The sequence below is a fragment of the Psammomys obesus genome, unplaced genomic scaffold (assembly GCF_907164565.1).
Source record: "Psammomys obesus unplaced genomic scaffold, mPsaObe1.curated_primary_1811, whole genome shotgun sequence".
Lineage (NCBI taxonomy): Eukaryota > Metazoa > Chordata > Mammalia > Rodentia > Muridae > Psammomys > Psammomys obesus.
In genome coordinates this window covers 40,684,049-40,711,339 of record NW_026587216.1, presented here as the reverse complement: position 1 = coordinate 40,711,339, position 27,291 = coordinate 40,684,049, and the positions used below count along the sequence as shown (strand labels likewise).

General features: G+C 43.9%; 1 protein-coding gene across 1 annotated transcript; it reads left to right on the top strand.

The window, feature by feature from the left end:
- Window positions 1-82: 82 nt before the first annotated feature.
- On the top strand, window positions 83-18,801 carry Plekhf2 (pleckstrin homology and FYVE domain containing 2). Its single transcript, XM_055603528.1, has 2 exons — window positions 83-363; window positions 16,072-18,801. The coding sequence occupies exon 2, from the start codon at window positions 16,086-16,088 to the stop codon at window positions 16,833-16,835; it is 750 nt and encodes a 249-aa protein (XP_055459503.1). The 5' UTR covers window positions 83-363; window positions 16,072-16,085; the 3' UTR covers window positions 16,836-18,801.
- The last annotated feature ends 8,490 nt before the right edge of the window (window positions 18,802-27,291 follow it).

Here is a 27,291-nt window from a genome sequence, read left to right as displayed (position 1 = left end):
CCCCGAGCGAGTCGCGCGGGGGTGAGGGGCGGGGCGGGGCGAGGCGGTGGGCGGGGCGAGGGAACCGGGAAGAAAGGGCCGGGCGGGTGCGCGGGAGCCTGCGCCGGGCGCTGGGGCAGGGGCGCGCCGGTGCGCGCGCAGGAGGGAAGCCCGCCGCCGCGGCCGTTGTCGGGTTCGACCGGAGCCGGTCACCTGCGAGCGGCTGCGCCCGCCGCGTCCGGGCCGCGCCGGCCTCGCGGGGCCCCCACGCACCCTGCGAGGCTGGAGCCGGGGGGAACGGGCCGAGTCCGCGCCCGGAGTCGGCGACGACGACGAGGAGGAGGAGGAGTCGCACCCTCGGCGCCGCCGCCCGCGCCCGGCCGGGTAGGAGCCGCGGGGGCCGGGGAAGGAGGAGGAGGAGGAAGCGAAACTTTGCGGGCCCCGGCGGGCGGCGGCGGCGCGGGGAGGGGGTTGGCGCGGGCGGCGGCGGCGGTCGACGCCATGTTGGGGTCTGTGGGAAACGGGGCGCTCGGGGCGGCTCCCCTCGGGGCCGGCGCTCGGGCCGGGGCCGCCCGGGGCCGGCGCGCAGCCGGCGGCCGAGAAAAGTTTGCGGGGCCGCACGGCAGCCATGGGCTCTGCGGGGAGGAGCGGCGCGCACGCCGTCCGGAGCGTTTTAAAAAGTTTCACGGTCTTTTGCGGAGGTGTTTTCTCTCCTTAAGTGTCAGCTAAAGGCCGGGAGAGGAGCAGCCTCGCGTGCCCCGGGTTGAAGCAGTGCGAGGGTCCCGCGGAAGCGGGCAGGACTCGGGTCACACACACCGAGGCAGCCGTGCGGACTCCCAGGGACGTTCGATTGCCAAATGCCTTCTTTGTCGTGTTTTATTACGTTGCCTGAGAGACTCGTTAAAGAAACGTTTAGACGGGAGCTTTTCGGCAGACACCTTGAGTCCGAAGACTGAAGGGAAGTAGCCCAGGGTGCGGGCTCCAGCTCTCCGCCAGGCCGGGGAGGGAGCATCGCGAGTTCGAGGCCAGCCTGGGCCTCAGCGTGAGTCTGTCAGAAAACAGCCCCAGCCCCCTCCAAAACAGCCAGCCATGACAAACAGCGTAAGGTGAAGTGATCTTGAGGTTTCAGTCTTTTTCTTCTTCGTTTTCCTTTTGGTTCCTTAAAGGTCCGTGGGTTTTGAGCCTTAATCTTTGTACCCTTGGAGCTTCAGGGCAGAGAGTTGGGGCGGGGGAGGGGTCAGGTTAATTCAGAATTAACAAAGGCTATTTTTAATCACCCCGGGTCATGATAGCAGGGAGAAGTGGATGATATTAAGTTCCTTATTTGGAAAGCATATTAATCGCGCCCCCCCTTCCCCCATGAAACTGTTGTGCAGAATTAACCCAGTAAATATCTGTATTTTTTTAAAAAAATAAAGACGGCTTTAAAATTATGTTGAATGGGCTGAGAAGGCTCTTACCAGTGTGAAAGCCCTAAAACATGTCATGGAGGATTTCTCTTCTTTACTCTTTAATTTTTTTAGAGAACACTCACTCATTTGCGTGGGAAGGGCAACACGGACCGCGCTTGGGGAGAGGTCAGAAGACAGATGTACAGTTTCTTCAGTCCATCATGTGACCTGTGAGGCTCGAACTTCGGTTGTCAGGTTTGGGGGCCGGAGCCTCCCCTGTCTGAGCCACCTTTCTGGCCCTCTGTCAGTTTTTAATTTTATTTATTGGGTGTGCATGTGCGTTTGTGTGGGTACATGGCACGCGGTTGAGCTCCAGGGAAAGAGCTGAGGCTGTCTGTCAGGCCTGGCCTCGGTACCTCTGTCCACCCAGTCATCTTACCGCCCCTTTTCAAGACAGAATTTTCTGTGTAGCCTTGGCTCGGTCCTGGAACTTAGTTCTTAAAAAACAGATTTTAAAAAAATTTTGCTTCATCGTCAGGTCAGTTCCATTGTGTGTGTATGTGTGTTTTTTGACCAAAAATTATTTATTAAAAAGGAGTTACTTGACTGATTTAACGAGTCTAACAAACTGACATTTAACTGAAGTCTGATGGCTTCAGAAACCATCTCATCTTTTTCTAGAACATATCATAACTCCCCCCTGTGGGGGCATTCTCTGCCCAGCTTCTTTTCATCACTTATCCTTCTGATTTGTATGTAGGTTTTCAGTGTAACTGTCTCCTCCAGAGCTGGTAATGCGAGGGTATGCTACTGAGCTTTTTCTCCTTAGAAGCTTGGAGCACTGTGAGACAGGGAAGAGAGTTTGATCTGGGGTGACTAGTGAGAACTTGACTCAAAACCACACAAAACCAAAACCACCTCTAAAACCTGTTCTCCTGAAAGCTTTTCTGCCCTCTGCTGCCCTGCTTCCTCTTTCTCCTCAGATTCAGCCCACTTCCCTCATGGCATCCTTGGAAGGATTGCATAAGTCTGTGGTGGTAGGCCCTTGACAGCAGGCATCAAGTGAAGTCCCTCTCTAGCACGCTGAGAAGAGAGTGCTCAGGGAAAGTTTGAAAGGGCTGCTTGCCAGTAAGCTTCATGAACTTCCTGCAGTTTCCAGGGGATAGTTAAGCGGCTCTGTCGTCTCCCTACGATTCAGTCCACAGATTAGGTGGTGGAACACTTCCTTTTTAGTGTTTTTTTTTTTAAAAATAATTAACTTTGGTAACAGAATTTTGACATTCAGATACAGATTTGGATATTTATGAAATTTTGAAGCAGATAAGTGGAATCATAGTAATTGTGAGGAGAGAAGCTGTGGATGGACAAAAGAGTGAAAATCACTGCTTTAAAATGTGATTGAAATTTTTTGCCATTGATGCAAATATTAATGCCTAGGAAATGAGAAGGTTATGTTTGTATGTATATAGGCCATTAAATTAAACACATTTTGTTGTGGTTTTGTCTTCAGAGTGCAGTGCTCAATGAAAATTGAATAAAACCTGATTTTCTATGGATGTTTATCTTTGGAACTCAGCTTTGCATTCAAGCGTTTTGCTTATAGCAGTCCTCAGGCCAGTTATAAATAAGAATTCTTTTTCTTTTCTTTCCTTTGAGACAAGGTTTCTCTGTGTAGTCGTGGCTGTCCTGGAACTCACTTTGTAAACCAGAGCTGGCCTCAGAGATCTGCCTGTCCTTTTCCTCTGACTGCAACCATGCCTGGCTGTGCTTTTGCAGTGCTAATTTAACTTGTAAAACTTTCTAGCTAAAGGTGCTTTGTAATTTTGTCAGTAATTTTGGATTAATTTCATGTCCTCACCTGAATCTTGTCTTCTGTTTTCTGAGGCAAGGTCTCCTGTAGCCTAGGCTGACCTCCAATCCCGCATGTAGTTAAGGCTAGCCTTAGGCTCCCAGGCTCCCTGACTCTAATAGTCCCCCCCCCCCCCCCCCCGTATGTGATTTATTTTTGTTGTTGTTTGGAAGAGTGTCTTGTTAGGAAGCACAGGGTGACCTCAAAGTCTCCACTTAGGCGTCCGCTTCCTTAGCGGGAGAGTTACAGGATGCACCGCCATTCTGGGCTCCTCAGTCAATCTGTAAAGCACATGCTAGTGAGGACACAGTTTGAGGAGGACGTGGAAAGAATAGAGGGCATTTTAATAATTGCTGTGATCACACTAGAGAGAAAGTACCTTGAATGCAGGGAAGTCTGGAGCAGATAGTTTGAGTCCTGGCCTTTGCTGCTGACTGACTAGATTCCTGAGCACGACACTTGGTTCTCTAAGCTCGCCTGGAGTCATTTATGAAATGGACATGGAAGTCTGCTGCAGAAAGTTGTGAAGATTCACCAGGATGTCTGTGAAAGTCTGGCACACAGTAGTGTAGTTTTATTGGATTTTCCGCTTACCAGTTAATGCCTCTTCTGGACTACTGAATCTCTGTCTGTTTTGGGACCCCACTCGTGGCTCATGCTGACATCTCTGTTTGACAAGTTCTAGTGTGTGGACAGCCTGAATGATTGTCTCCATTCTTCTTCCTGCAACACCTAATGTCCGCCTCAGAGCTTGACTTAAACTTTCACAGGCATCTCAACTCCCTTTTCAACCATGTATTGTCAGTTCCTAAATTGTAGCTACTGTTCTTCGGCATCTTTCCCATTTTCCTTCCGTTCTCCATTGTTCTTTATGCTTTGGTTGTCCTTTTAAAAATATTTTTATTAGTATGTCTTAATTGACTGAGTTTTGCTGTGATGTTTTCATGCATGTATATAATGTATTTTGCTTTGATTAACTTTCATGTGGAAGGTTCTGTAATACTCTTGCTTTCTTTGCTTTCAGTCTTGTGTCTTTGTATTCTCTTCAGTGTATCCTGTGTGCTGTTTCTGTATATTAATGTTTTCCTATTTAAAATATTGACCCCCATTGCCTGTATATTCAAATCTAAATTCTCCAATCTTACATTCTCTGGTTTTGTCTTTTTTCTTTTTTTTTTTTAAAGATTTTTTTAAAACTTTATTATTTTTAAATTGTTATCATTTTATTTTATGTAGTATAGCTGTTTTGCCTACCTGTATGTCTATGCATCTTGTGTGTGCCAGTGTCCACAGAGGCCAGCAGAGGGCATTTGATCTTCTGGAGCTGGAGTTATAGACAGTCTTGAGCTGTCATGTGGGTGCTTAGAATTGACCTGAGGTCCTCTGGAAGCACAGCCAGTGCTGGTAACCACTGAGCCCACCTCGTCAGCTCCCTTAACTTTATTTTTAGTTATGTGCGTTTGTGTTTTCCTGTGTGTAGCTGTGTGCACATGGGAACAGTTGCTTGGGCTAGAGAAGATGGTGGGCTCCCTGGAGCTGGAGTTACAGGTGATTGCGAACTGCCTGCTGTCCAGGCTGAGAGCTGCACTTGGGCCCTCTCCAGGGCAGGTCCCAGGCCTGTTGCTGAGTAGCTGAGGATCGTCCTGCCTCCACTTCCCCAAATGCTGGGATTTTAGGCATGTACCCCCATACCCAGCTTCAGTCTGATGCTTTCTTTTGCAGTTTATCACCTACTTATTTTGCTGAAATTAATGCTCTTGTGATAGCAAGATTAAGCAGATGAATACTATTACCATCTACCATCAGGCCTGATGATCCATGTTTTATTCCTGGAACCTGACAGCAAGAGAGAAACAGTTTTTGCAAATTGTTCTCTAATCTGCACTTGTACCATGACAAACATCACGTGCACTCTTGAGTATACACATGCATGCTAATGTAAAATATATTATTTTAAGTTAGTATTCCACTACTGACTTCCTGCTTGCTTGCTTTCCTTGAAGCCTAGGTCTAAGTGTTTCTTTTTCTGGGGTAGACATAGATGCTACCATCTATTCTTCCAAATAGTTTTTTAACCTATTTTTTAAAAATAATAATAATTTTTATATTTTAAAATCATAATTACATAATTTCCTCCCTTTCCTTTCCTCCTTCATACCATCCTTGTTCTCAAATTTGTGGCCCCTTTTTCTTTCTTACATATATGCATATATATGTATATTTCTAAATACATGAGTGAAAACTGCTTAGCCTGTGTAATATTAATGGTGTGTATGATCTCAGGCTGAGCACTTGGTACTGGATAACTGATGAGGTGGCTCTCACGGGGGAAAGGCTGTATTTTCAGCTCTCAGCATTCCTCTGTTGCCTGTAGTTCTTTGAATAGAGTTGACACCCCAAGAGTTTTCCCCTTCCACTTTAGCATGTCCATTGGTGTCACCAGTGTTCAGGTCTTACTTACGCAGTCATGATGAGACTTCATGGTTGTGTCTTCTCTGACATTTCTAGGAGACACAACCTCACAGCAAACTTCCTGTTTCTCTGGCTCTTACAGCCTTTCTATCCTTTGTTCTGCAATCATCCATGAGCCTTAGATGCAGGAACTATATTGTAGCTGTGTCATTTGGGACTGGGTACCATACAGACTTCCCTGCATTTTGACTGGTTGTGATTCTCAGGAATGGTCTCAGTCTGTTGCAAAGAGAAGTTTCTTTAATGAGGGGGAGAACTACACTTATCAGTGGGAATAAGAATAATTTATAGAGTGTATTTAGAGTTAAGCTGGTTTAATAAAGGGTTAGTAACAAAATCCCAGCATCAGGCATAAGAAGCCATGTTTTGAATTGCTGGTCACGGTGTTGAAGAGCCTCCTCAAACATTACAGGCTCTATTGCCCGAGGCTGCCTTTCTGAGGTAGAAGTGCCTATTGCTGAAGGGACCCCATGCATTTCAACACAGGATCTAGAGGGATCTGAGTTGCATGTGACCTGAAGGCCTTCTCCCTTACGACTAGGTTGGTACCAGGAGGCACCATGCAAGCTTCTAAGGGAGGGAAGAAGCCAACACCTCTGATGCCTGTGAACACCACAGCCAGCATGGCATAACAACCCTGAGGGTTCAGCAGTGGCCTGAATACCTTGATGGGAACCAGCAGTTCTAATTGGACCTAAGGCCTCTTCAGTGAGAGAGAAACCATGCCTGGTACTGGAAACATAGCCCCAGGCCAGCGAAGTAATGACTCTTGGAGGAGAGCCTGCTTATTTTCTTTCAAGGTTTGGGTCTAGATGTCCATGTGATCAGAATTATCACAGCTCAACGCTTAGCCCTGAGACCATCTTTGTCTCTCTGCTGTTTAGACTTTAAGTACAGAGATTTTATTTCTCAGTATCTAACTAATGGCAGGAATGCCAGGCCCCTTTTTTACCTATTTCCTTGGGTGGGTGCTGTTTGTTTTTGAGATAGGATCTTAACTATGTAACCCTGACTGTCCTGGAAGCTGATTTGTAGACCACGCTGGCCTCGGATTCACAGAGATCCACCTATATCTGACTCCCAAGTGCTTGCATTAAAGGTGTGCCTACCACATCCCTATTTTTTTCTTTGTATATCACTTACATCATTCTCGTTCCTACAGAAACACACCTGAATTTACTTGTTTGTATAAACAAGATTATAACTTACTCTTTTATCACAGCTTTTTTTTTTTGTTTGTTTTTGTTTTAGTTTTTAAGTGTCTTGTTGTTTACTAGAGTTTTGTACCAAATGGCTAGTGACTGTTTTACTACTTGGAACCCATTGGCAGTTATCGGTGATTTTATTTGCTTCCACATTATTTAAAAATATAAGGATCGTTTTATATTTACCATTTACCCCCTCCTCATGCTCTGTGTCAGTGTTTGGTATGGACGCTACTGCTGAGCTGGAGGTTGGTTTTGGCTTTACTCTTACACCGCTGAGCTCTCTCTCCAGCCCTTGGCTTTACTCTTCCACATCCAGTTAGTGCCTCACTCCCAACTGCCACCCCTTACTCCAGCTCAGGCCCTAAAACTCATGGCCCAGACTGACCTGGAACTTACCAACCATCTTCAGCCTTCTAAACATTGGATCTGCCGGCATGAGTCCCGTGCTTAGTAAGCTCTTAGATCCTGCTTTCAATCTCTTCCCTCAAAAGCAAAGTCTTTCATTGTTTGCATGTTTATCTTAGGAGGACTAGATCAAATCGGGCTAGTCCTTCCAGAGTTTAAGAAGGAATCCTCGGGAACTAAGGTAGCATGTGCTCAGATATCTTGTTTTTTTTCTCAGTTCTCTAACTTTGATAACTCCCTCCATCCTCTCCTGCATCTGAATGCCATGTAGCTGAACAAAACAAAAAAGTGTGTTTTACTTCAGAGTGTTATGCCTTTACCTTTTTTTTTTTGTTTTTGTTTTGGTTTTTGTTTTCATTTTGTTTGTATTTGTATATATTTCCCATTGAAATTTGAAATTTCACCTGTTCTTGCAAATGTTAGAATGGCCAGTTATGTGTGCCACACATCATTTTCTATCTCTCTCCCCCCCCCTGCTTTTGTTAATTTTTAGTTATAATATGTAACTGATTGTGCTTTGTATTCAAATTGAATCCTTCATTCCCTGAGTCTTGTTCATTCTTTTTTCTTAACAAATATAAATACAGTGAGCAGATGACAAAGTATTTTGAATGATGCTAAAGAAAGGTTTCCGCAGCTTCCCAGGGTTGCTCAGCAGTGCTAAGTTACCAGCCTGCGCGGCTGCTCTCGGGTACTTTTATCTGAGCTCTCTCGATGGTAAAAATACACTTGTGTCATCATTTTGTATTGACAAAACAGCTGTGTTTTTTGGAAAGAAGCACTCATAGATTATCAAGACATATTGAGGCTTTTTTTTTTTTTTTTTAATAGGAACTTCCACACTCAGTGTTTAGAATTCAGAATTAGATATGGTTAGATGATAGATAGATTTGCTTGTTGGTCTGAAATCTGTGGATCCAGTGACCGGTGTGTGTGGCACCGTTCCTGTTTTCTTTGAGGAGTAGCAGGCTGTAAAGATGTGGTTGGTTTTCCACTGCTGCTACTTGTAACTGCTAATCATCTTCAGCTCAGTGTATATTCTGGCGTGTGTAATGCAGCAAGTTTGCAGGTGCTATTGGGAATATGTAATTGCAGGAAAAATTTTTTCAGGAACTGGCAAATCTATTTGAAATAAATATGTATCAAAATGTTACTGAAACCTTTAATAAAGTGTGTTATTAAGTGGTGTGGAGAGTAAAGGTGAATAGTGTCTGGCTGCAAGGCTTTTGCCTGAGTACCCCTTGAGGGACTGGTGAGGTTTCAGCAAGCAGGATGTGTTCTGCTGAGTGTGGAGGTGGGGAAGGTTAGGACTCTTGAAACTAGAGGTCCATAGTCAGCTCACCTGAATAGACCTTTAAAAGAAAACACACAGCCAACCCAGCAGCAACCTGGCATGCTTGTTTTCTGTTTTCAAGTTGTTGTTTTTTTCTAAAATCTATACATGTGACTCTGGATAGCATGATTTATTTCTTTATCAAACTTAGCCTATTTGAAACCACTTTCACTGACACTCTGAATTAGTCAGAACTTTGCTTTTTAGTACTTTAGAAATCCTTTTGCACAGATCTTTCACTGGAGCAAACCTCTGACTTCTGACTTTTGCTCATATTCAGTTGTGTGGTGGCGTGAATATGAAGCTCTTTAATATTTTTTCTAGTATATGAGCTGCCAAAGTAAGCATACTATGAAGCATTTTTGTAGGTGCTGTTGTTAATAAGAAGTTATAGGAAATAATTTTGTTTTCAGAACTTCCCAATCTGTTTGGAATAGGCCCATATCCAAATTTGGGTCTACTAGTGAAATAAAACCCTCTTGGGTATGTTAATTTCAGGGGCCTTGGGTGGCAGTGGCCTTTCCTAGATACATTATTAAGGGTCTACATGGACAAACTGTTGTGGAAGTAGCAGGGACTAATAAAGAAAAAAACATGTGTCCCTGTCACCCCTTAACAAATTTGTGGAGCTGTGAAGCCATAGGAAAGTTACTTAATTTAAAACATTATTTAAATACACTGGTGTTTGGCCTGCGTGCATTTGCATGCACCACAAGCATGCCAGGCTGAGGTCCCTGGGGCCTGGGGTTATAGATACTTAGGAGCTGCTTAGTAGGTGCTGGGAATGGGACCCTAGTCCTCAAGAAGAACTAGTGCTTCTAACTGCTGAACCAACTCCCCAGCCTATTTGACTGGTTTGCTTATAAAAAACAAAAACAAACGTATTTTTGTTTGGAGATAGAGTCCCACCGTGTAGTCTAGGCTGTCCTGGAACACTGAGTCCTGACTCAGCTTCCAGGGTGGGGGATGGTAGCTGTTACCCAGCCTGGCTCTGCTAAGCACTCTATGACTTGGTTTACGTTTACAGGGTTTCTCTGTGTAGCCTTGGCTGTCCTGGACTCACTCTGTAGACAAGGCTGGCCTTAAACTCAGATCCACCTGCCTCTGCTTCCGAAGTGTTGGGATTACAGGTGTGTGCCACTTCGCCCAACCTAGAAGAGATTTTTAACAGTGTAGTTTTCCTATGATTCAAATCTTGAGGTTTCATCTTCTCTCAGCGTTTGTAAAATACAGCATTGATAAGTTTGAACATAAATACACATTTCCTCACTTTGTCTTATCTACAGTCAGCCTATCCCTTTATCACCACTCATTTCTGCAGTGCATGTTGGCAAGTGGCGGAGATCCTAGTGGACAGGCCAGAGAAGCATAGTCTCTTTTTGCTGATTGAAAAAGTAAAATTCACTCAAAATTGGTTTGCTAAAATTTCAAGTATTTGTTTTATTATCATAAAATTTTATTTAGACTTTTACCCAGAGTAATTTATTATGCTGGCTGGTTATTAGGTTATTCTAGGTAGGTAGGTATGTACTTAGAATATTTATTTGGCCTGCATGCGCCGAGGGGAGTAGTTTGCTCTCATCTGCCGGTGCCCAGGTAGGATGTATTCTCGGCAGCGTTCTGCTTGTTTGTTTTGTTCCAGAGGTTGCTGGAGACTGAAGCAGGACTCTCTGCCAGTGAGCTCCATGCCCATACTGCACTGCTCTGTGTCCCATGTTCACTTCCCGGTGTTCTTGTCCTTCTGTTTTCTCTGTAGAGTTTCAGTTCAGCAGTAACTCTCATGTAAAGTATTGATCAGTGTAAATGAGTAGTCAAGTGTATGGTTAAAATATTAGTTTACAGGCTATAACTTGGTGCTGGAACGTTGGCCATTGATCCAGTCTGCAGCCCTGGGCAGGGGATGGGGTTAGGGGTGTTGGTGGATTCAGGCAAATGAGAGTTTCTGTAGAGGGGAAATACACCAGCCTGCTTATTATTGTAAGGTCAGGATTTTAAAGACAGGAAGTACTTTACTTTTTATTGGAGGTGGCTTCTGCTGCTTTTTCTTTTTTAAACCAGGCCTTTTGGCTCATAGTTTATTGGTGTTTGTTTTCTACTGTAAGTTACTGAATACTGGAATTAATATCACAAATAATGATTATGAATAAGAAAATAAATTCAGCCAGGCGTAGCCCACACTATGCCTTTACTTCCAGGCAGAGGCAGGCAGATCTCTGAGCTCCATCCACTCCAGCCAGGCCTACTTAGTGAGACCCTATCTCAAAAGGAAGGAAGGAAAGAAGTTACAGGTGTTTTCACCTGTAAGGAGGAGGTGAGAAGTACTGATTTTCAGCAGGAAGAACTAGCACAATAGTCTCAACAGATGGGTCTCCTTTTAGTTGTAAATAGGGTCCTTTGTGTTTTAGTTTTGTCTCTTCCAGTATTACAGGTGGTAAGCCTATCCCATTGAGTATGTTACTTTAAGATGTGCATGGACAATTTAAATGCAGTTCTTGTCTGCCAGAGAACAGAAATTTTGTTTCTTCCTAGTCTTTTATATTCTGTGATATTCTTTCCCAAGAAAAGCGGGCAGCATTCAGATTGGATCACCCTGTGGCCCTTTCACCTCTAAGATCCTCAGTAAGGCATGTGACAGACTGTGTCCTTGGGCAAGCCCAGTGCGCCTGTGATCTGGCCATCACAACAGGACCTGGAGTTCTTAGTGTCTAGTTGAGCTGGTGGAAAGTTTGGGCCTTGGAGAGAAGTCTCTTAGGTGTGAGCCAAAGGATCTATTTTACCAAAGAAAACATTGTTTGGCGTCTCCAATAGTAACGCTGGTCACAGTGATGTTTATGCCTCTAAGGATGACTGCTGTTCCCATGCACACTACCTTCCCCCCAGTATAGCTGTGTGTGCCCCCCCCCACTCTGTGCACGTGCTTGTGGAAAGCAGGGTTTTCGTATTCTGTACCATTTCTAGTCCATTGCTTTTCATCCCAGACACGTGGAAACTATGGCCCAACAAGGATAATGGAAGGCTCTGTCTAAAGCCAGAGGCCTTAGGTTTTACATGCCCATTGCTTTTCAGCATAGGTCACAGCCTGGCAGTAAAATCAGAAGGTGGGTGCCATAGATATTAAAACAAATGAAGACAATAATGTATCACTTATCATTAGAAGAATTACAAGAGTGTGTTTTTGTGTCCTTGTAATATGTATTTATGTGTAACTGCCAAACTTTGGACTCATTTGCTCTAGCCAAGTACTGGTTAATAATGTTCAGACTTGTCTAGGTTGCATCGTTCTTGAATGGGGGAGAGAGCTCACAAGCTGGGTCAGTGGGTAAAGGTGCTTGCTCTGCTAGCCTGGAGCCCGCATAAAGGCAGAAGGAGAGAACTGACCTCCAGAGTGGTCCTCTGACATCCGTACATGTCCACATATGCACAGGAGCATAATTATTGTTGTTATTATTATTAAATGGGGAGGGGGAGAGATTTCTGAACAAAAAGTCAGGCTTAATAAATTGCAAAATTTGAGCAGTGAAACATTATTGAGAGACTGGCTGGGAAAATTAGGACCCTTTAGGTCATTTGCTTATATTCTTGTATCTTTATTATGGATGGGTAGGGTTTCCAGAGGTTAGTGACAGCTTTGTGTCCTTCAACCCAGGTGGAATGCTACCAAATCATACTGATAACAGTACAGACACCTTGGGTTGGAGCCCTGGTGTGCTGTGACAGTCTTGGCTTGGTTATGTAACCCCTTTGTGGCTGTTTACTCATCCATAAAATGGAGCTCGTACTGCACACGTATGGAGAGGTTGCCCTGACTACGGACTGCAACCATGGACGCAGTGTTCAGCACCTCGCTCCCGTCTTCAGTAGTTAGCTCCAGGCCACTTTTGCCTCTGTGCCAGAGCCGCTCACATCAGCTAATATCAGATGCTTTCTTGAGGGCTCATAAGAACGTCTGGTCACTCCCCAGGGTTTGAAACAGTTTCAGTCAGGACATAACAGTTAGGAGATGCACTGCTCACACCTGTGTGTTAATCCCCGTAGTGGCCACATTGAGCAGCCTGTTTGCATTATGCAGGAGTTAGTAAGTGGGGACAAGTAGTTTAGTTTTTAAAAAGTGACCGTGTCTGCCCTATCTTCAATCCTCTGTGAAACTGTCATTTTTGCCTAGTCTCATGACCCTGTTACCACTTTCTGAACTATATAGTTGGGATGACTTTTGATTTATCTGTTCGACTTTTTCCTTTGGTGTTTGGAAGCAGGCTCTCGTTGTAGTTCTTAGGCTGGCCTTGTTCTAATGCTCTAAGTGCCAGGATTACAGGCATGCATCACTGCCTGGATAAAGGCTGGAGGATCCGCAGTCTCGTCTCTCTGGCCCCGTAACAAGTTTGAGACCAGGAAAGGTGGAAGAGAGTTCAAAGCATTAGTTATTGCTTGGCTCTCGGCCTTGTTTTCTGCTTCCCCTTGAAGAGCAGGGAAATAGCTTGTATCTTGTTTTTTCATGCATATAAGTCAATGTCTGAGAAACACTTTTTGATTGAATGTAAAGTCTGAAAATTTATCTAATACTTTTCATTGATATGTTTTCACTGTAGATACTGTTAGATTTTTAACTTTAGTTTCTGTGTACTTCTAGGTTTTTTTTTTTTTTTGTACTTCTAAATTTTATAAGTAGCTTTAGTAGTATACTTCCTCTCAGGATAAGCTTAAATTGTGTTTTATGTCTCTGAAAGAATGTCTTGTTGAGGATAAGCTATGCTTAGAGACTTTTATCAGCGGCAGGTAAACACGGGGTCATCTTCAGACCTGCATTTGAGACAGTGACAGACGGCAGTAGTCGCTTCTCCCCACTTGATGTTTAGAGTTTGTTTCTGTTGTTTGTTTAGTTCTCGAATACTCAGGCTTTGATTAAAGGTGCATCCTACCTTAGTTTTTGTAAATAGTGCTATTTTGAATATTCTGTACATACCGTCATGCATTGAGTCAAGTTTGTTATTACATTTATTTGTTTGTGTGGGTGGATGGGCCTGTGTGTAACAGTCACAAGTCAGCTTGTGTGAGCCCTGAGATGGCACTCAAGTTGTTTGGCTTGGTGGCAAAGCTACCATTGTGCTACGTCATTGGTCTAAAATGTCTTTTGATTGTCTGTCAAATTGCTGGTTACAAGTGTTCTGTAAAGTACAAGGGTAACCTATTGCACTATACTGTCACAACTATTGCATCTTAGGAAGTTTTTCTTTTTCCTTTCCTCTCTTCTTTTCTTTCCCTTTTTTTTTTTTCTTTTCTTTTCTTTTTTTTTTTTCTTTTTCATTCCCCTCACTCTAGATAGTGTTTCTCTATGTAACAGCCCTGGCTGTCCTGGACTCACTGCCTGCCTCTGCCTCACAAGTGCTAGGATTAGAGGTGTCCATCACCATGCCAACCCTAGAAAAAATTTTTCTTTAATTTTATTTGCTTGTCTGCACAGGGCACCTCTGTGTGGCCTTGGCTATTGTGGAATGCACTCTGTAGACCTTTACCTCCTGAGTGCTGGGATTAAAGGCATGTGCCAATCTGATAAAAGTATCTTGATGTTTTAATTGCTTTGATTATAAATGAGGTTGGACTTTCATATTATATTAATTATGTAATTTACCTTTTTATATTTATTGGGGGGCATGCACATGCGTGTAGACACCGTGCTTAACAAGGTGTGCCTGTGGAGGTCAAAGGACTTTGGGAGTCAGTCCTCCTACCCTGTGGGTCCTGGGGACTGAATTAGGTCTTCAGGTGGAGCTCATGGCTTGTGTATGCTATGCAAGCATTCTATCACTGAGCTGTGGCACCCAGTCCCCCCACCCCCAAAGAAAGGGTAGGGAGAGGAACTGAATGAGAGAGGACTGACTGGTCACTTAGTTAAGACCTTCAAGGTTGGAAGCCATCCAATGTCTTGTTCACTACTCAAGTACCCTCAGACATGCCAGTGGCCCCTCCTTGTGAAAGGCAGCAGTGACCCAGAACTAACCACACTCAAAGTAAGCTGTTATTGGAATCCAGGGAGGGTTACAGTGATACCAGTTGATGAGCTAAAGACAGCTTAATCATACCACGTTAGTCTTTAAACAGTTCCCTTCTCAAACCTTGTTCAGTGTGTTTGTGATTAGTGAAGTAGTACTAGGTTAGTGGTTGAAATACAACCACCATTCAGGGACTTGTTCAGTTTTGGATCTAGAGATTAGATCTATGATCATTAAATTAGTAAGTTGTTTTTTTTTTTTTTTAACATTGTTAAACTGTTCTTGTTTATCTTGAGTACTTTTGGTGCTTCAGATCATGTCAATTTAAAGATGGCTATCAGATGGCCACTGCCTTTTAGGGTTCAGGCAGCCAGTGGACGGATTTCAGCCCTTTGGTAAAAAAGAAGCTAAGACATACATACAGCAGGAGAAACATGGAGGATGGATTTTTGCAGCTCTTACTGTTTCTGTTCTGCTCTAGCATGGGAAAGTGTACTAGGAGAGATGCTAACTAAGACTTGAAGGAAGGATAATTAAGAGGTAACAGGAGTTGTAAGTAAGTTGTAAGGAAGACAACAGTGAAATGCACTTATACACAGTGTTTTCTTGAAATACTATGTTTTAGGCAGGGAATGACATATTGAGGTTAGAGAGAACAAAAACCCAATAATAGCTGAATGTGTTGACAAATGCCTGTTATTCCAGGACTCAGTAGCCTGGGGCAGGGGGATGGCAAGTTCAGGGACAGCTTGGGTCAAGGAAGTGAGACCCTATCTTAAAAACAAAAACCTACCAGATAACTATGCTAAACGTTAGGTATTTTAAAGATTAAGGGGAATCATTTGAAGTAACAGCAGGGTCAAATTATCATTTTAGAGATCACTGCCTAAGGATTGATGTAGAAGGGAAGACTGGAAGCAGGGAGGCATGTTAGGAAACATTTGGGGATTATCTAGGTGAGAAAATTAGGGCCTAGGCTCGGAAGCAGCTTATTGGGAAAACAGTTGTCACATTTTTTTAAAGTGTTAATTAGGCATTCTATTCTCCAGAATCCCATTGAGATTGAGTTTCATGGAATTTGGTTTATTATTTTGCAGAAGTAACTTGTTTTAATTATCTTGTTTTTACTTGTGCTGGCCCACACTGTAGTCTCCACTGGGAAGCAGAGGCAGGAGGACTGTGTTCTAGGCCAGCCTGTGCTACACAGGAAGACTCAACAGCCTTTATAAACAGTTGGGCAGATAAGGCTATGCTTTGTGGACAGGCTAGAGGTTTGGTTACTGTAAATACTGCAGATGTTTCACTTCGGAGTGCTTAGTGTTTATTCTAGAGGGAAAGAATATTGGATATTTGCCTTTGGAAAAGTGTCTTGGTAGATTGCATTTGTTATGATCTCTTACAGGAATTTATACTTTCTATATGCTAATTTCTTTTTTTTCCCCTAAAGGTTATTAGCAAAAGATGGTGGATCGCCTGGCAAACAGTGAAGCAAATACTAGACGCATAAGTATCGTGGAGAACTGTTTTGGAGCAGCTGGTCAGCCCTTGACCATCCCTGGACGGGTGCTTATTGGAGAAGGAGTATTGACTAAGCTGTGCAGAAAGAAGCCTAAAGCAAGGCAGTTTTTCCTTTTTAATGATATTCTGGTATATGGCAATATTGTTATCCAGAAGAAAAAATATAACAAACAGCATATTATTCCTTTGGAAAATGTCACCATTGATTCCATCAAAGATGAAGGGGAATTACGGAATGGATGGCTTATTAAGACACCGACTAAATCATTTGCAGTTTATGCTGCCACTGCCACTGAGAAGTCAGAGTGGATGAATCACATTAATAAGTGTGTCACTGATTTGCTCTCCAAAAGTGGGAAGACGCCTAGTAATGAACACGCTGCTGTCTGGGTCCCTGACTCTGAGGCCACCGTGTGTATGCGCTGTCAGAAGGCAAAGTTTACACCAGTTAATCGGCGGCACCATTGCCGCAAATGTGGTTTTGTTGTTTGTGGTCCCTGCTCGGAAAAGAGGTTTCTGCTTCCCAGCCAGTCTTCTAAGCCTGTGCGCATTTGTGACTTCTGCTATGACCTGCTTTCCTCTGCAGACATGGCTGCCTGCCAGCCAGCCAGATCAGACTCTTACAGTCAGTCGTTGAAGTCTCCTTTAAATGACGTGTCTGATGATGACGACGACGATGATAGCAGTGACTGAGGACGTGTGTTGAAATATTTAATTGGGTGTGACTACCTGCGAATCAGCTTTGGGTGAAGTGTAAAATCAGGCTCTCAGTTTTGCTCTAGCCATGACTGCCTGAAGAGAGTTCAACCTCTGTGCCTCTGTATCCTGTAGAATGTAGCCTCTCTGCTTTCTGCTCTCTGCTCTTTCAAAGGGACAAACTGTTGCAGGTATACCGATAGGGGCTTGGCTTTCTATTCTCCTTATTTCTAGATTATTTTCTTGTAAGTTGGAAAAGATGTTTATTTAACAAATCTTTTACTACATTTTTCCCCCGATATGGAAAGACTAAAAGCATAGAATGATGGGAACAAGAGTATAAAGTGATTAATAGTATTAGTGGCTTTTCTCCAAGCATTCTATATAATGTTTAAGAGACCAGTGACAGCATGGTTTGGAAATTCTTTACTCCTCTCTTCTGAATACCAAGTGGTGCCTTACTGTGGCAGCATTGTCACGTGAAGTAAACAAACACAAGTCCTACCTTCTTACTTCCTTGATTTAAAACACGCTGGTGCTCTTATAGGTGGTAATTGGGTAATTGATGGATGTAGTTAAGAATATTTATTTGACAGCTACAAGGAACTAAATTTAGAGGTCTCTTCACTCTTAGATGAATACATATTTTTCATAAAATAGTTGTAAATATATTTTTACATCTTCTAGGCACCAAATTATAATGGTCACATGTATGTTTAAAATTAACCAGTTGCTACTCTTGGAAATTTGATTTGAAAGTCATCACTAGTCTAGAAGTGGCATAGTCCATTAGCTTCTACTTTCCTAAGACATTTTTTACATATAAATGTTTTTGCTTTACAGTATTTCTAGAAGGAAAAATCTCTTGAAATCCTTGTTTCTTGACATGGGGTTTCTCTGTGTAACCTATGCTGTCCTGGAACTTGCTCTGTAGACCAGGCTGGTCTTGAACTCACAGAAATCCATCTGCCTCTGTCTCCCCAGTGCCGGGATTAAAGGCCTGTGCCACTACCACTCAGCATAGTCGAACATGGAGTCTTACAGATCTGAAGAGATCAAAGTTTGACTAGACTCCCTGTCTGCAAGCATTGTGAGGTTTATTGTGAAATTATCTTGATTTCCATGTGTGTTGTATTTTCTGGAGTTTGTAAAGCTCCAAACAATTTCTATTTTTATAAAATTACTGTATGTTTAGTCTGTCTCAGAAGTCATTTTGCAACATATGGAAGAGTAGCAGTTGATATTTCTAAATTGTGACCATGAGCCAAAATTGCTTTGAGAAGTGCTAGTTTTTCTTTGTGTTTGGAGGCAGCCGTTATGTTGAAGGCCCATTCACTGCATAGCACTGGACGCGCTGTGCACATTCTGGCCATTGGTGTGCTGCACTAACCAGGTTTTCAGATGTGGGGAACCAGCAGGCTAAAAGTCGTCATTTATTTTTTTTCAGAGCTCACTCCTCCTCCCCCTCTGTCTCTGTCTCTGTTTCTCTCCCCTCTGCCCCTCCCTCCCTCTCTCCTTCCCTTTTCAGATTTTCTACATATGTCCTGGGGTTTGATTCAGTAACTTGTAGATGGAAGATTCATTGGTGTTTCACTATGTGGTTACAGTACTAATTTTTCTTTGCTGTTCAGTTTTGAAAGTACATGAGCTATATAGGCCTCCCTATAGGAAATTGAAAGAAAAGCACAATAGGACTAGGACTTGAGGGATTTTTGTCCCTGTTTTTGTTTGTTTGTTTGTTTTGGTTGGTTTTACTGTTAGATGGATTTTTGTTTGTTTCAAAGCCACATATACATGTAGTCAAGAGCATGAATGAAAAGGACCATAAAAATCAGAAGTGCTGATGGAAGCCTGCTGTACACAGGAGTCTAGCAAAGTCAGGACCCGAGGGGAACTGTCCTGAGAACATTTGCGTTGTCAACCTCTATTGATTGTTTTTACAATAAACATATTTTTCAGCTTACTTCCTGTGGTTTTTGTTTGTTTTTTGGTATGTGTCTGTTTATGCCATTTGTATGTAAGTGTAAGGCCTGAAAAGGGCATTGACACGAGTTACAGGCATTTGTAGGCTGCCAAATACAAGGTGCTGGGGACTGAACGTGGGTCATCTGGAACCCAAGCAAGCACTTCAGCCCCCTACCTTAATTTTTTTTCATAGTACTTTCCGTAATGTCTGTACTAATTGACATTCCTACTCAGTTTCCTTTTCTCCACACCTTTGCCAGCACTTGTTTTGTTTTGTTCTGATTTTCATCTTTATAGTAGCCATTCTGGCGGGTGAGTTCTTTGTGATAAGTGGCACTGAACATTTTAAATATACCTGCTGACGTTTTGTATGTTTTCAGATAAATGTCTGCAGTTCTTTCTAGTAGTAACTGGGCAGAAAGGCCAAATGATATAATGCAGTTCTTGCTAGCACTAGCGTTGTCTTAGGTATATAGGTATATTCTAGAAGGTTTCTGTCCTCTAAGCCTACCTGCTACACATTCAGAAGTGTAATTTACCCACTGACTGGAAGGGAAAGCTCATGCCATAGATACGCTGGTGTTTTATTTGCCTGAGAATCCTAATGAAGTCTAATGCATCTTTATTCCCCTAGAAGATGGTCACTGACTCCCTCTTTGCAAGTCCTGGGGTGGGGGAGAGCTGTGTTCTTGGATCAATAACTGGAAGTCGTTAGAAAACACAGGAGAAAAAATCTTGGTGACCATGGATTAAGTCACCAAAATGTTCCATTAAGTTCCAAAATGATGACAGAAGAAAAAGATGGATTGAAAAAAATGTGAAAAAAAAGAGAAAATATTTACAAATTGTGTGTTTGATAAGGTTTTATAACGAGTTCTGGGCTTGAGTCCGAGCCTGGATGTAGGTCCGGTCAGGACGGCGAGTTGGAAACCAGCCAAGCTTCTGTCTCAAAAATAAAAAACCAAAATACCTAATTTTAAAATAGGTAAAGGATAGCCCAAGCTAACCCCCAAACTTGCTCTGTAGCCGAAGGACAGGAGTTTGGTGCTCAGCACCTACATCAGGTACCCCACAACGGCCTCAAACAGGCTTGAGGGGACCCGTTCCCCTATTCTGGCCTCCAAAGGGCAGCCAAACACACATGACACGCTCTCTCTCTTTTTAAGATACTTAAACAATTTGATCACTGCTGGCTGGTTTGATGTCAAGATGATACAAATTAGAGTTACCAGAGTAGAGGAGGTTTCAGTTGAGAAATTGCCTCTGTAAGACTGGATTGCGGGAGCGGTGCTGGCGGTGATGGTGCACACCTTTAATCCCAGTGCCCAGGAGGCAGAGACAAATGGATCTCTGTGAGTCGATGCCAGCCTGGTCTACAGAGTAAGTTCCAGGACAGCCAAGGTTACACAAGGAAATCCTGTCCCAGGAAAACAACATCCACAAAAGGTTGGGTTACAGGTGAGCCTCATTTTCTTTCTTTTTTTTTTTTTTTCTTTTCTTTTTTGAACTTTTAATTTTTTTATTCACTCTACAGCCTCAATCTCAACCCCTCTCCCTCCTCTCCTCCCAGTTCCACCCTCACACCCCTCCCCATCCTCCCACCCCTTTATCCTAAGAGGAGGGGAGGCCCCCATGGGTACCAACCCACCCTAGCACATCAAGTCCCAGCACATCCCCTCTCACTGAGGCCAGACAACGCAGTCCAGCAAAGGCAGGCAGCAGTCATAGACAGCCCCTGCTCTAGTGGTTAGGGGACCCACATGAAGAACAAGCTTCCCATCTGCTAGCTATGTATAGGGGGCCTAAGTCCAGCCAATGCTTTTGATGAACTGTTAGATGGAACTGTGACTGAAATAAACCCTTTCCGGCCCAAGTTGATGATAACATGATGCTTCAGCAGCAGTAACTCTAACCAAGACAATCTCCCTGTATGTAAACTGTTCGCTCATCATCACATTTGTCCTCTCTTAGCTCTGCCCTGACCCTCTGAGTACCCCAAACCCTTCCTCAAACAGATCTCCCTTCACCTGTTGGAGGTTGGTCTGATGGGTGTCACTGCCACTCAAGATCTGAGTACACCTATCCTTGTGTAAACCTACCTGATTGGCTGATTAGATGGCCTATAGCTGGGCAGGGCAGAGTGGGGTAGGCGTGGTTAAGGGTCCCAGGCCTTTGAGGACAGAATCCCAGGAGAAACGCAGACAGGATGCCTTGGAGAAGGAGGCACGTGGCTGGGAGGAAGGACTCCAGGGATGGTGTGAATGGAAAGAACACCTACGTGAAAAATATAAGCAGGTATATTGGGACTGTGGATGAAACGTAGACCAGATGAGAATGATTAAGGCGGATGTGTTAGATGGGGACGGGGAGATGAATGGTGAGGTTGAGACCACATAGGTAGAAATACCTGCCCGGCCCAAGGTAATAAGGCAATTATAAAATCTAACCGGTGCCTGTGTCTTATTATTTATGATAGCAGGTTAAATAATAACGCCACAATAATCATAGGGCAAATAATAATAATATATAGCCCAGCACTTATTATTATTTTTTTTTTACAACAACAAGCGCCCTGACATACTTCTCAGGCTCTCAACGCCCACTTGACTTTGTTCACCAAGCTGCTCCTACCGTTCATCTCCCCCACACCCTTACCTCACGTGGGGTTGATCTTCCTCTGCTCTGTTGGCATCCTATACACTCTGGCCCTTGGCGCTTCCTTCTGCATGTCGCTTGAGTTTGAGCTCTCAAACTCTGCCCTTGGGCTGCCGAGACTATTCGACACTATTCGGAGGGCAGGCTTGGTCTCAGATTTCTCTCACCAGTTAACCCCATCCTGCCTCACTTCCTGTTCTTGAAGATTCTCACCCTGAGCTTTGACACCGGATCCTGGGCCTCTCCCTTGTGTAGATCTCCTCACCCCATCTTGGATTTGTAACTGCCACACCGCTCAGTTTGGGGAGGCTCTCTTATGCTGTTAACTCTCAACTCGTGACAGGCTGCTCCCTGCTCTTCCCTCCCCTCTGGATTATGATTCCTGCCCCAGGCTGAGAAAGAAGGGAGACAGGGAAGGATGGAGGGGGAGAGGAAAGAGAAAAGGAAGGAGTGAAGGAAAAGGGAAAATGGAGGAAGGAAGGAAGGAAAGCAAAAGCAAAATATGCTTTCCAAGAGAAACTGTACAAACAAGACAGATGTCACTATACCTCTCACACTATGCTGGCTAGAGAGCATGGGACAGACAAGCTGAGGCTGGCCTCTCAGCAGTTCTGATGCCCCCGCAGAGGAGGATTTGAAAGTCACTGCCTCACATCAAGTCCCTTGACCCAGTTTGCCACAGCACCCAGTTGCTTGCCTCCTTGCATTAACCTGAGTGCTCTCCAGCCATCCAAAGGTGTCTGGTTATCTTTGGAGAGTTAGTTTAGCGTCTAAGTAAGTCACAAGTCAGTGTCACCGAGGTGTGACCCTGACCTGGAGTAGTGTAAGGAGACTTAGGACCTCAGTTTGAATAAGGAATTCCTGAACGGACTTGATTGGACTTTTAACAGAGTTTTGGTGAAAGGAACCGATGGTAATGGCTTTGAAGCACCCACGTGTCCAGAAAACATTTGAAAATTCATATTGATATGAAATTAAGTGACCACAGACAAATTTTGCCCTCCAGAAGTGTGTCACGGTACAGCTGATCAAGAACGACAAGAAGATCACAACGTTGGTGCCCAATGACAGCTGTTTGGCTTTAACCCCTGCTTTTCCCAGCATAATTCCCTCTGCATGAGAGGCACCTCCGAAAGGACTGGCCTTCAGGGCTGTGCCCAAGTGGGCTTTCTTGTATTGTTTATCACGCCGCTTCTGGTCCTGGCAGATAGAACTTGTTTTTAAAGCCACTTACTTTTTGATATTGTGATATGACAGCCATAGTGAACTAATTCAGGGATCAAAGGGGGAAAAAGTGAAGCCCCTTTTAAAAATATGTTTTGAGATTATAATTACATTTCCCAAACTCTTAAATAAAAGCATGACAATCATTATATGCAGTTTTGTTTGTGTTTGAGGAAACATACCAAATAAGATAGTTCAGAAAAAAAAGTCCATAAATAGGAACTGGTTTATACATTATAGAATACAAAGGGAATATTGCTTATTAAATTACAATAATTATACAGAACAGGGTACCATTTGGAGACAGAAAAGGCAGAATAAACTACCAGAAGAAGGAAAAATACTTTTTGTTTTGGTTTATTTGAGACAGGCTTTCTTTGTGTAGCTTTGGTTGTCCTGCGCTCACTTTGTAGACCATGCTGGCCATGAACTTACAAAGATCCACCTGCCTCCCAGAGTGCTGGGATTACAGGTGTGCACCACCATGCTCAGCTTCAGGAAAAACACTTAAATATATCTGCACACACATAGATATCTTTGAGCCGGGCATGTTGGCGCATGCCTGTAAAGTCAGCATTCTGGGAGGCAGAGGCAAGCAGATCACTGTGAGTTGGAAGCTAGATGTGTCTACAAAGCAAGTCCAGGACAGCCAAGGCTACACAGGGAAAGCCTGCTGTGAAGAAAAAAAAAAAAAAACCCAAAAAACTATATATATATGTATTTGAATTTTTTATTATCTTGAAAACCAGTTTTACCTTTAACTTGATAGTGTTTATTTTGAGGCTTAATGACATTCATTGGTTTTTAAAGCATTCTTTAGTTATTTAAAATGTTTTATTTGGTTATTTTTGAGAGTGTCTAACTATGCAGTGTAGCTTGGTCCTGAATTCATGATCCTGCTACATCAGCACCGATTGCTCAGTTACAAAGTTACAAGCCTCTGCCACCACGCCTGACTTTAAGGGAGATAGTTTACATATTTTTATTCATTTAATACTTATATTTATGTGTTTGGTCATTTGGCCTACATGAGTGTCTGTGTACCATGCCCATGCAGTGCCCATGGTGGCCAGAAGAAGGTGTTGGGACTGGAGTTACAGATGGTTTTGAGTCACTGTGTGGGTGCTGGGAATCGAACCCAGGTCCTCCGGAAGAGTAGTTGTGCTGAGCCATCTCTCCAGCCCCTGGGAATATGTTTTATCATCGAAATATCTCAGCTTAGAAACTGTAAGGTTAGGTTTTGACTTGTTTCTTTGCATGGATAAAAGTGTAAGATACGTGCTTCACATAGAAACATGTATAACTTATAAGCTTCGTACTGTTTTTCTCCAATTTTTGTTCTACCTTGAAGATGGAGCAGTGGTGAGGTCCTTACTTATGGAAGAATCTGTCATTTTTCACATAGCAGCATAAGTTGCAGTGATTTAGGCTTCTTACTAATTTAATAAGAGAGTTTGACGTAGCCCAGGCTAACTGATCGCCAACTCTGGCCTTGAACTTTTTTCTGATCCTCTCCCTCCACCTCCCAAGTGCTGGGATTACTGGCATCTGCCACTATGCCCAGCCATTGTTGTTGTTGTTGTTGTTGTTATTATTATTATTATTATTATTATGTTTTAGACAGGGTAGTACTCACTTGAGTCCAGGTTAACCTGGAATTCACTTCAAACTCATGGCAATCTTCCGGTGTCATCCTCCCAAATCCTCAGACTCCAAGTGTAACCTGCTATGCCTGGCGACAGTATTTTGTTGGTAACTGAGGCCGTGAGAGCAGAAAGACTCAGTGACGGGATGTTGGAACAGCTTTCCTTGGGTAGGTACTTAGGTGCCAAATGACCTCTCCAACCAAGCCAGTTGTGGAATCCGGGCTGGGCCTTGCAGAAGGGTGCTGTGGTGTGGGCTGATTTCGAGCTTCCCTGTTACGTAATACACAGCTGTGTCTAAGCTCATGACGCAGCGTGTACAACTAATTCCACTCCAGAATGTGCAGGCGTGTGTGCTTGTATGTGCACGCGCTCAGGCACCATGGCGCGTGTGGAAGGTCTGAGGACAGCTTCTGCCCTTCAGCCATGTGGGCTTCAGGGACAGAACTCGGCTTCTTGGGCTTGGGGACAGAAGCCTTTGCCTACTGAGTCATCACGGCCTTGTTTTAGAATCTTTGATTTACTCTCACGCAGAATGACTGGAGTTTTGACGAATCAGATCAGTTCAGATAGCTAGAGGACAAGAGGGATATTTAATTTACCCCTAACTAAGAAAAAGAAACGAAAACATTCCCTTGAAACACGTTCTCCTGAAATTTATTTTAATTTAACGTTTTGAGACTGGATCTCACTATGTAACCTCCCTGGCTGACCTGGCTCTCTCTATGTAGACCAGGCTGGCCTCACACTGTTAGAGATCCGCCCGTCTCTGCCTCCTGAGTGCTGGGGTTAAAGGCCTCTGCCTGTATCCCTGGCCTGGCTTATTTGGCTTTTCTGTGACTCAGGCTCTCACACACTGTAGTCCGGCAGGCTTGGAGCCCACTCCCTAGTCTAAGCCAGTCTTAAACTCACCGGGCTGCCTCCTGAGTCCTGGCATTGTAGGTGTGAACCACCTCCTGGATCCTCTTAGCATCTAGCACAAATAGGATGCTGAAGCATACCTTAAATGAGTAGATGTGGGTTTTCCTGTTGTGGGACAGGAAAAACACCTACATTTTATCAGCAAAAAGCTGATAAAGGGTCCATTGTCGTCAATATGCAGGTGCTGCTTTCTGTCTGTGGACATTTATTTTAGTTACAGTCATCATTGTAGCGATGTCATTTTAAACTTTAGTGCACCGTCTACACCTAAGACCAACCGTTCTTGCCAGCCTGAGAGGCAGTATGTGTTTGTGAAAGCTAGTGAGAGCACGCATACAGTTTTCAAGTTACACCTGAATTGCATGTTAAGCCCAAACGTGGGTTTCTGTGAAGTCCCCAAAGGTTCCACGGTAGTTTCCTTTATTGTACCCCTAAGTCCCAAGCGGACTGGAATAGCTGCTGCTCCCTGGCTGTGCTTCGATGCCGCCCCACCTCCAGCCCCTGCTCCCACTTGTTTCTTCTGCCATCTGCTCACTCAGCCCTGGGATGCTTGCTTCGTTCTCGTCAAAGCCTCCTGCCTCCTCCAGAGCTCAGCAAGCCCATGACACTGCCTTCTGCCTTACTTTGTAATTACGCCACAGCTGGAGCTGGCTCTCCTTGATGCATACAAGTACATTAAAAGGCCTTCCTTACAAGGCGACATCTTATACACAAACTAAATGGATAAAGTTTGAGTAGTGTGTGTGTGTGTGTGTGTGTGTGTTTGTGTGTGTGTGTGCGCGCGCGCATGTGTGTGTCTGTAGCACATGTGCCACAGTGCATTGTGGAGGACAGAGTACAATTTCTGATAGTGTGCTCTCTTTTTCTGGTATGGTGGGCCTAAGATTTGAGCTCAGCTCATCGATCTTGACTAAAGGTGTCTTTACCTGCAGAGCCAGCTCACCAGCCCACATTTATTTTCTTGACAGAAAAAACTTTTATTCCAGGCAGGGAAGTGTGGCACACACCTTTAATCCCAGCACTCAGGAGGCAGCGTCAGGGGATCTCTGTGAGTTCAAGGCCAGCCTGGTCAACAAATTGTGTTCCAGGACAGACAGGACTACACAGGGAAACCCTATCTTGAAAAACCAAAACCAAAACAAAACAAAACAAAATTAAAAACAAGAAGTTGACTAGCCGCAGTCTAGTGCTGAAAGGAAGAAGCTTGCCTCACAAGTGGTTTCTACATAGCAAGCATATTGTTTCTGCTTAGATCATAATTTGGGGTGCTTTGCTGAACATGGTGGTACTGAGGTAGCAGTTTAGTTTGCAGTCGAGAGTCCTTTCCCCCCAAGGAAAGTCATGTTTACCAGTCAAGACAGGTTTATTATAAACTGAAATGTTGTGATGCACAGTGGATAAAATGTATAGCTGACCCAAGGGAAGCCCCAGAAAAGCAACCACAGGGAAACGGAGGGCAGGTAATGGCAGAAGGAGGGAACTGACTCCTGACCATCACAGGTATGACATAGCACGTGCCGGCAGACATACACAATAAATAGATGAAAAAGAAAATATTAAACTAAAATCGGTCCTCCTCATTTGAAGGCCCGCTTCGCCTCTCTGTGTGACAAGTAGAGGCTTCCTCTAGTCGTAGCTGGTGTGGTGGTTTGAATACCTCATAAGCTCATAGTGAAAGACCCCTGTCTCACCCTAAGTTAAACATAGTTAACGCCATTTTGTGGGACACCACTGTTTTGTAAAACTGAAAAATTATTAAGAAACTCAGCTGTATCACCCACTTGGGATATCTGTGGTCAGGCTGTCCCAGTTGAGCTAAAAACAGTTTGTGTTAATCACCCTCATGGATATCTATGAGACTGTTTCAGTTAAGATAAGGGTCTTAAGGAAAACAACAGGTGGCGGGCCACGTCAAGGAGTCATCATGACCATTTTGACCACCCAGTTTCTGGAATCTTGGTGTCTCTGTCAAACTTTGACGCAAACCGTGGTCTCATGTAAATGTACCAATCAGCCCCCTGTAACCATGCCTCTTGCTTTTGTAT